Genomic DNA, 9,937 nt, shown 5'->3' with positions numbered 1-9,937 from the left:
TCTTAGTTATCTTGTTCCAACATTTCTATCGACATTTTTATGAGTAAGTTATTCATATTTTTACATAAGTGGTCAATTATATTTATAATTAAAATTTTATTTACTGATTAAAATAATTTTTATTAATTTTCACAATTTCTATTACTTTTTTTTCAAAATATCCCTCGAGAGTAGAATCGGAAACATTTATAACTTTGATGGTTAACGTGCAAAGGGACAAAAATGTATTCCATTCGTTTTTTTTACAGCAAAATTGCATAGTTCGTTGATAAGCTTTCTTCACCGAGAAAAAACCAGAGCTTCGTCTCCACTCTCCATTTTCGTTGTTCCATGAAATGTTGCAGACGCACTCTTCAATCCCGCTTAAAACCCTAACGGACCATTCCCCTCCGCCCTTCACATTCTTCCCCTCACACCTCCTTCCTTCACTCTCCTCCCACCCTCCCAAATCTTCCCGCTTCCTCCTCCGCTGCTCCGCCGTCGACTCCGGAACTCTCCCCAAATCCGCCATTCAAAGGATTGCGGATAAGCTTCGTAGCCTCGGGTTCTCAGAGGAAGAACCGGAAACAGTATCCGAGCATAATACAGCAGTTGGCCCTGGAGAAATCTTCGTTCCGTTGCCGAATCAGCTACCCAAGTACCGGGTTGGGCACACGATTGATTCAAGCTGGAGCACGCCGGAGAATCCTGTTCCGGAGCCGGGCACGGGGATTGCGATTAAGAGGTTTCATGGATTGAGGAATGAGGTGGAGAAGCAGAAGGAGAAGGAGGGGAAGGTGAGGAAGAAGAGAGAGGAGAGAGCGCCGACATTGGCGGAGCTGAGCTTGCCTGAGGAGGAATTGAGGAGGCTCGGGGAAATTGGGATTAGGTTGAAGCGTAAACTCAAGATTGGGAAGGCTGGGATCACGGAGGGGATTATAAACTCAATACACGAGCAATGGAGGCGGTATGAGGTTGTGAAGATAGTGTGTGAAGATTTGTGTAGGTTGAACATGAAGCGGACCCATGATTTATTGGAGGTTTGGTTCTTGATTTTCCTGCTTCGATTCTGACTCTGAGTTTGTCAAAGCTATGTGTTATTATGCGTTTTCCGTATTTTATTGGAGCTTCTCATAATCGTAATAAAAAGAAAATAGTAAGTGATGCTTTGAAGCAAATAAAATGCTCAGTCTCTGATAACTTGTTACTTTGGAGTGTGCTTCAACTCAGGAGAATTGTTTTATCTTCATTTGGCCGGTTATGATTTTAACTGCTTGAAATGAATTTATATTATAATGTTATGAAAAGTTTTAATTAATCTTTTTCGGTTGGTACATCAATCTGATTTTGGCTCGTGGTTCAAATTCCCAGAGAAAAACTGGAGGAATAGTTATATGGAGATCTGGAAGTAAAATAATATTATATCGGGGGGCCAGTTATATATATCCTTACTTCTCTCATGAAAGTTTGAAAGATGAAGCATCTCAAGTTGCTTTACTGGGTTCAAATATTGATGATGGAGAGAATAGTGAAACAGAGAGCACTTCGTCTAGCATAAATGGTGAAAAATCAGCTGGACCAACTTCATCTAGTAAAATGGCTGGTCCGACCCTGATTCAAGGTGTTGGTGCACCAAATAGAGTGAGATTTCAACTTCCAGGTGAGGAAGAACTTGCAGAAGATGCTGAGAGTTTGCTAGAAGGACTAGGTCCGCGTTTTTCGGATTGGTGGGGATACGATCCTCTACCTATTGATGCGGATCTTCTTCCTGCTGTTGTTCCCGGATATCGGAAACCCTTCCGCCTTCTCCCATATGGAGTGAAGCCTAAGCTAACTAACGATGAAATGACCTCATTAAGGAGACTTTCTAGGCCGTTGCCATGTCATTTTGCATTGGGTGAGTGGTTTGATGCAAATTCTTAATCGTTTGGTCAGGATTGCTTACTATATTTTCGTCAATTAACAGGTAGAAATAGGAACCTTCAAGGACTTGCTGCTTCCATTATCAAGCTATGGGAAAAATGTGAGATAGCGAAAATCGCAGTTAAAAGAGGGGTACAGAATACAAATAGTCAGTTGATGGCTGAAGAGTTACAGGTTATTGATTCCTTTTCAATTCTCTTTACACGTCTTACATCTTGTGTCTGTTGGCATCTCAGGACTATATCTGAAACATCACAAGTTCCAGGAAATAGTGTTTAGATTTATTTATTTTTAGTCTGTGTATAAACAAATAATCCTAGGTTGCATTTCTGGTTAAACGTGAAAAAGAATTCTAAATGTTCTTCAGACTTAGGAAGGTAATGTAAGCTGACGACAGTTCTTTGAGAGACCTTATTGTTATATGCATCTTTTATAAGCTGATTCTCTTTATGTGCTTATAAAATTAATATTGTGTTTGCAGTTGCTAACTGGAGGAACTTTGCTTTCCCGGGACAGGGAATTCATTGTCTTATACAGGGGAAAGGATTTTCTGCCATTTGCCGTATCTTCCGCAATTGAACAGCAACGGTACATTCGATTACATAAGATGAAACAGATGGATAATGAACCAACTACAACAATGCAAGAAGAGAAACTTGAGATGAATGAAAGTGGTCCCACAAATGAAAGTCAAAGCATCACGGAGTGGAAAAGGGCTGTCTCTGAACAGAAAAAGCTGATGTCATCTGAGGCATCTATGAGAAAGACTAGCATCAAGTTGTCCATTGTATGTCTTCATCAATAGTGCTGCAGCTAAGTAGCTAACAACTTCATCTCCTGGTTTCTGAGTTACAACTTTGTGTTACTCATGAACAGGCATTAGAAAAAAAAGTGAAAGCAGAGAAACTTTTAGCAAAGCTGGAGGAAGAAGAGCTACTCCAACAACCTGAAATAGACAAAGAGGGAATAGCTGTGGAGGAAAGGTATATGCTGAAGAAGGTTGGATTGAGAATGAAGCCTTTCCTACTTCTTGGTCAGTGATGAAAATCTATTACGAGGGATTTTTTATTGGAAAGTGACATGCCAAATTACGTATAAATCCTTTCTCTCACAGAAACAAGCCCTTTGAGTTTGCTTTATATTTTTCATATGCACAGGTAGAAGAGGTGTTTTTGATGGAACAGTTGAAAACATGCATCTACACTGGAAGTATAGGGAACTTGTGAAGATAATTACTAATGAAAGAAGTTTTAAAACCGTTCATGATATAGCACGAACCTTAGAGGCAGAAAGTGGTGGAATTTTAGTAGCAGTTGAGAGAGTGAACAGGAGTTATGCTATCATTATATACCGTGGGAAGAATTACAAACGGCCTTCACGCTTAAGGCCTGAGACACTCTTGAATAAAAAAGAGGCATTGAAGCGATCTATAGAGGCACAACGTCGAAAGGTGAGACAAGTTTATTCCATCCCCTAGCATGTGTTATATCCATCTTCGATTCTTTTGAATCTTTTCCTGCACCTCAAAGTGTAAATAGAGAGCATTCCCCGAATTTACTTGGGAGGTAAGAAGCCAATAAACTAAAGGTTATGGTTGATTGGGTTTAAGTTGGAGTTCTCTTGAGATTTATATATTCTTAGAAATGATGCCAAAAGGTACTTGGTTGTAGACTGCATAACATCCTGATTCCTGCATTTATGCTGATGGAATCCCTTTCTCTTTGAACGCTTCTGCTCTATCCTTTAAATTTTGATCCACTTTCTATCATATTAGTTCCATTTAAATAATAGCGTGCCTTTATGTTTTGTTTCTTGATTTCTGTCTCAATCATAGAGAAGATGTTAGGGCTTAGAAGCCATTAAAGAGATGCATCATCACATGTAAATCTATTATTGATACTCTCTCAAGTAATAGGGCTATTTTGATGCCATCTTAATGCACATAAGTTTGAAAAGTCTCCTTGAAGGTCCTTTTCTTATTTTGGTCCCTAATTATATGTTTCCATAAGATCAATACTTACGATGAACTCCAAGAAGAGAAGGTCTTTTATCTCGCTTTATCTCTATTGATATTTTCTGTCGAGAGAACACTGAAAATCAGGATCATATCTTATGAGCCCATTATTCACTAGGGGGCTATGGAATGGCTTCTTCTTGAATTTCAATTTACATGGGTCATGGGTGTATTCCGAGCACTCTTCAAGATTTCCTTCAATGAACTACCTACAGCCATGACTTGACGAAAATAGCTAGATTTCTGTGGTCAAACATTGTCATTGCACATGCGTAGGAAGTTTGTCTTGAAAGATTTCATATTTTTTAGGATAAGTTAAGATGTGAAAAAGAAATTATGGATTTAGTGATCTTCCTTGTATCTAGATGAAATACAGTATTTAAAGTTTTTTATAAACGACAATTACTTTTCTTCTCTGATTCATGCCAACTAAAATGCCTTCATGTAACTTTTTTTGCTTGTTGGAGAGTGTCTTATCCTCCTCTTTTTATAGTAAATTTTGGTAACTATCATACTTGTTTCTTTTACAAAAGAAACAACGTTGAATATATTTTCTCTGCTCCAGCTGCTTATTCTATCTCATGCTGTGATTTTGCAGTCATTGAAACTTCATGTTCTAAAGCTTACACAAAACGTAGAAGAGTTGAAACTTAAATTGGTGAGTTACTCAATCTACCTTCTCTCTTGGTTCTTTTGTTCCCTTGCCAATTTTTCCAAGTAACTACGATCGAGGCTCACACCTCTTAGGATAAAGACAAGGAGGCAATTGGTATGGAGTTGATAAAAACTTCAAAATTTCAGCTGGTGTGCTTTTTCTATATTTTTTCATACACAAGCCCTTATTAATCCAAATAATCATTAGATTGGAAAATTACAGTTTTGACATGAATCAGGGAAAAGAAGGGACAAACGGGATACAAACATCTGGAAGTTTGAAGTTAGATGCAGACACTGATCCTGCCGGCCTCTCTCATTCAGAAGATAGTGCTTGCCTGGGGGACAATGAAGTGGTAAGATTCGTACCATGTAAATGTTTGGAAACATATGCATACGTAGTCTCTGACTTCTGCCTATTGTCTGATCAAGGATAATCTCTTGTAAAAGCTCCTATTTTCAAAACAAAAAATTTTCCCTACTCCCTAGCCCTGATATCTATACTTGAGCTGATTTAAACAAAAATATTTTATTCTTACGTAATACTCAAATTTGTATATATGTAGGCCTGTTGATTAATTTGTACTAGTTACTGTGTAAGAAATTTTCCATGAGTTTTTTCAGAAGTGACATAGGAATTATCCTTCTGCATAATTGTATTAGGCCATGGTCGAAGGGGGTCAAGATCATGTAACCCCTACGAGTGGAAATTATTGTTTGGACACTTCAATAAACAGTCTACAAGCCGTTCAAAGGGATAATGATGTCTTTTTAACATATGCTGGCGATCAGTCTAATGCCGAACTCAAATCTTCATCTGAACCAGCTTGGCTCGGAAACCGTGCAAAGGTGTCCAAGGATTCAAATGCTGAATTTGGAAGTGTAGAACCTCTATCAGATGCTGATTGTTTGGTATGTCAACAGTTCTATCTTTCTATTTGATCATTTTACTTGTTATAAATGCTCATACATTATAGCTGCTAGAATTCCAGTCAGGAGATAGTAATTCCGGAACTTCAGATGTCACACATCTTGTTGCTTTGAATGAGGCTATGAAGCCATATGTTGGATTAGAAGAGGAAGAACCAGCACTATTACTTCCCTCAACGATGGTAAACCAACCAGGTCATATTCCTGCCGGAGCTCTTCAACTCTCCAACAAAGAGAGACTTCTTCTGCGAAGGCAAGCCCTCAAGATGAAAAAACGTCCTGTGCTTGCTGTAGGTAACTCATGCTTCCATCTTTCTACTTTGAGTTTTGCTTTACTAATTTTAGGGCCAGATATTAGGAGATGCAGGTGGACACAGCTTAAGGAACTCTGTTTCAATCCCTTTTTCATCGATTAAGGCTGGAACCATCATTAGAGAGAGAACCATCAAAATAATTCATCATCCTACCATTTATATATTCATGGAAGAATTAAGAATTTTCATCCCCCTTTTTGAGCCATTGGCTTTTATGTCTCCGATTCTCCAGACTCTGTGTCAGCCATTGATCTCTCTCTCTCTTTCCATTGAGCAAAACTATTGATTACGACAATTAGATGACACGTTGTCATGTCATATTATTTCTCTGTTAAACTGGCAACCATGCTTTCATTTGAAGGAAAAAAATATGTATTGATGTTTCAGCATTGATTGTTGAGGTGATTAATCAAATATACCTTTTAAATAAACTTGACCTCAGTGACTTAATTTCTGAACTTCCATGGATGCTTGTTCAGCTTTTGCAACGCCCTCTATTAATTTTTAGGGATAGCGCCTTGCTTCTCTCCCAACCCATCCCGCACTGCCCCCAACCATCACCGTCGTTCACCACCCAATAGCCTCTTTAACAACCCTCTTAGAAAACTTCAATGGAGATCCATCAGCCAAAAACAGGCCCTTTGGAGGAAGCAATTGATGCAAAAAATGGGGTTTTTATCCTGAATTTGAAACCGGGATCTGCTCTTTAGCTTCTGCATGGGGGCATTGGAAATCAATTCTGTAATATCAGAACTTGATCTTTGACCGTTTATCATACAAGATTGGAGATGGGGCAAATATCTCCTTTTGAAGATGATGTATGGCTGTCGGAAGTAGCCTTAGCTTGAAAGCTTCCCCTTCTTATTGAATTATCTTTGGAAAAAAACAGGCTGCTTTACGGGAGTTTTGGGTGGCTGAAACAGATGCATGGAATCTTAGGCTGAGAAGGAATTTCAAAGATGAAGAAATTGATGAATGGGTTGGTCTTTTACAGCACCTTTCCTTGGTTCATCTATAGCGATCCCTGACAAGTCATTATGGAAGCTAGAATCAAATGGTTTGTTCACAGCAACCTCTCTTTTACGGGGTCTGTTTTTGGAAAGATAAGATGCTGCCCCACAGCTTTACGAAGCTATCTGTAAAGATCACAACCCAAAAAGATAAATTCTTTCTTTGGGAGCTAGCCATAAAGCTATTCACACTCATGATAAGCTCCAACATAGCCCTACATGAATATTTTCTGCAGTGCGGTTCTTTATGCAAGAAGAGTCTAAATCACATCAACACATCTTCATATCCTTTGAGTTTGCGAAAATTTTTTGGACATACATTCTATCAAGCTTTGGTTTGTATGTCGGTTCTTCCAAATGACCCCTTGATTCTCCTCTCTGTTGTCCTTGGAAACCACCTTTTTACAAAAGGAAAATAAGCTTCTATGGATAAACTTTGCTCGGGCCTTCTTTTGGGTTACTTGGCAAAAATGGATAGAATCTTCAAAGGCGGACCGATTTTTTTGAAGCTATAGTTTTGTTGGCTATTACTTGGTGCAAATGCTCCTCCATTTCTATAGCCTTTCTTCTCTTTTATCTAATCGAAGAAGTTTTTTTTTGGAACTCCCTTAGATTGGGGCTTGCCCCTCATTTTGTAATTTCATATACCAATGAAATTGTTTCTTATATATATATTTTTTTTAGGCCAGAGCAACATAATTACAGGAGTGGCAAAAGCAATCAAGCAACATTTTAAGAAGCATTCTCTTGCCATAGTAAATGTCAAAGGCAGAGCCAAAGGAACATCAGTCCAGGAGATTGTTTTCAAGCTGGAGGTAAGCACACCCAAGTACCCCCTGTTTTTTTTGTGCTCCTATAGGTTGAAGTTTAACGGTTTACATTTCTTTATCACGATCATTTTCCCCTTTCGGTAGCAAGCAACCGGTGCAGTTTTAGTCTCTCAGGAGCCGAGCAAAGTCATTCTTTACAGGGGTTGGGAGGATGCAGATAAACCCAAAGATGGAAAACAGATAGCCACCAAGAAGCATGAAGCTCAACTATGTCCTGAACTCTTGGCAGCTATCAGGGTTGAATGTGGGTTGCAGTGAACTGAAAGGAAAGGTCAGTTTCTCCAAGTGAAGATCTAGCTTGTACCTCAGGTATTTCTTTAATCCACACCAGTCGTTCTCTTGAATCATTTCTTTTTTCTTTTGATAGGAAACAAATTTCATTGATAGCATGAAATATACAAAAAAGGCCTATCCAATGAAGTTACAAAAAACTTCTCCAATTGGATATAAAGGAATTTAAACTATAACTATCAAAAGGATTTACACTTTTGCACCATGATAAAGCCAAAAAAATAATGGAGTCAATCAATTGATGGACCAAATGATCGATGTCCTTGAAGATTGTAGAATTCCTCTCTTTCCAAACAATCCAAATATAGGCCCTGTTTAAGTTGAATCAGTTCAATTGCTAGATGTTTCTCTATTTGCATTTTATATCATATAGGTTTGCAAGAAACTTAACTTTTGATCTATCTTTTATCTTCCTATAAATTCACTTGAATTCTAAAATTTTAATTCAGTTTCTTAAATCTAGAAAAAAAAAAAAATCTTATTTTACAAAGTTATTGATCAAAATAAGTTGAAGTCTCATATCCAGTTAAATCTAATATAGACTCTCTTCTTAATTTAGCCTTTTAATTCAGGCTTAAAACCTGAAAAAAAAACCTCACCTTTTAAATTTATATTTTACAAGTATATCGATATAAAGATTGAAAGTTCATATTGTGTTTACTTCTGAGTTCTTTTTCATAAATTGAGTTTTAAGTTATGAAGTCAATTATATATATATACCTTTCAAATACTATTTGTTAGTCCTTAGGCTAAAGACTCTAGTAGGGAAAAAAAAATTTGTTCTCTCTTTGAGTTATATTATTCAGTGGAGATTGTGATCAAAGGTATTTGGATATTCTCTTTATGAAGACTAAGACTAGATTCTCCTTAGGTCAGTATTAAATAAAAATCTTTTTCAATAAAATAAATGAAAAAGTTCCCAAGTTTTTAATATAATTTGGTCAACTAGTTGCTGAATTTTCCTTAATTAGTATACCTTATTATATAAATTAAAATTGATATATATATATATATATTTTTGAAACAGAATTCAAATTGATTTGTGTTCTTAGACAATCCAGTTATCTTAAAGATTTTTCTTCATGGTCATATATAATCATACTTTTACAAGATTATCGTGTTTATTGAAAACGCATATATTAATAACGAAAATCACATAATACATTTTAAAATACTGCTTTATTTTTTTTATAAAGCCAGCAGATAAAAAGAAGCTTCAAAAGCACTAAACATTATTACCATATTGCTCAACTTTATAACATTCAATATTTTGTTCAATACAGTAAAAATTCATCTGGTTTTGTACAAATATCAATAATGAAATTATTATTCAATCATACGTGCTAGTTCATAAACGATGGGTTTATATTAAGTTCCTTGCATGTGTAAAAGAGTATTCCTTTTCTTTGGTTGAACATATCAAAGTTGTTACTTGTAGAATTTCTTGTTTTTTGTTTTGTTTTGTTTTTTTCTTTGAGAAAATTAGTTGAAGAATTTCTAAAAGTTCAATCTTCAGGTGCCCAGAGTAGACAATTATCTATACCTCCAGTATTCAACTGTGTTTTCTCGCTCACTGTCGGTGTTGGCGCTCGTTGGTAGCTGGTGGGTTTACTTTGCTGCTATCATTTTAGCAGGTAAATTCTTGATACCCTCTTCTCCCTTGGAGCCACCGGTGACATTTGAGTGGTAATAATGTGCCATGGCTCAATCTTAATGCCTATGTAGATTGATAACTGATCTTGAATGGCATTAGATAATCTTATGATCTAAAAATTCAATTCTCGTTTGTTGCATGGAGGCGAGAGCCAAAAAAAAAAAAGAAAAAGAAATTCAACTACTACATCGTGTCTTGTTTGATAAACGTTTTGTTTTTTGAAAATAAGCTTATAAATACTTAATTTCACCCTATGTATTCCTTTGTTTTGCTATTTACTTTTAAAATATATATATTTTTTTCACAATCAGGCAAAAAAAAAAAAAAGAAAAAAGAAA

The 9,937-nt window shown here is 36.6% G+C and overlaps 1 protein-coding gene across 4 annotated transcripts; it reads left to right on the top strand.

Moving 5' to 3' along the window:
- The first annotated feature begins 240 nt into the window (after positions 1-240).
- Positions 241-9,723, top strand: CFM2 (CRM family member 2). Of its 4 annotated transcripts, none has more exons than XM_022294419.2 (13): positions 245-1,019; positions 1,351-1,876; positions 1,946-2,076; positions 2,384-2,689; positions 2,779-2,935; positions 3,060-3,352; positions 4,515-4,574; positions 4,810-4,926; positions 5,234-5,482; positions 5,563-5,794; positions 7,509-7,639; positions 7,739-7,925; positions 9,462-9,723. In XM_022294419.2, the coding sequence occupies exons 1-12, from the start codon at positions 336-338 to the stop codon at positions 7,910-7,912; spliced, it is 3,060 nt and encodes a 1,019-aa protein (XP_022150111.1). In that variant the 5' UTR covers positions 245-335; the 3' UTR covers positions 7,913-7,925; positions 9,462-9,723. The 4 variants fall into 4 exon arrangements, 2 of the variants coding, with proteins under 2 accessions (XP_022150113.1, XP_022150111.1); XR_002602392.2 differs by having other exon boundaries at positions 246-1,019; positions 7,739-7,963; XR_015792810.1 differs by lacking the exon at positions 9,462-9,723 and having other exon boundaries at positions 243-1,019; positions 5,563-5,790; positions 7,739-7,879.
- The last annotated feature ends 214 nt before the right edge of the window (positions 9,724-9,937 follow it).

Source organism: Momordica charantia (assembly GCF_013281855.1).
Source record: "Momordica charantia cultivar OHB3-1 chromosome 8 unlocalized genomic scaffold, Mcharantia_2.0 BLBB01000008.1, whole genome shotgun sequence".
NCBI lineage: Eukaryota > Viridiplantae > Streptophyta > Magnoliopsida > Cucurbitales > Cucurbitaceae > Momordica > Momordica charantia.
This window is presented reverse-complemented; position numbering and strand designations above follow the sequence as displayed.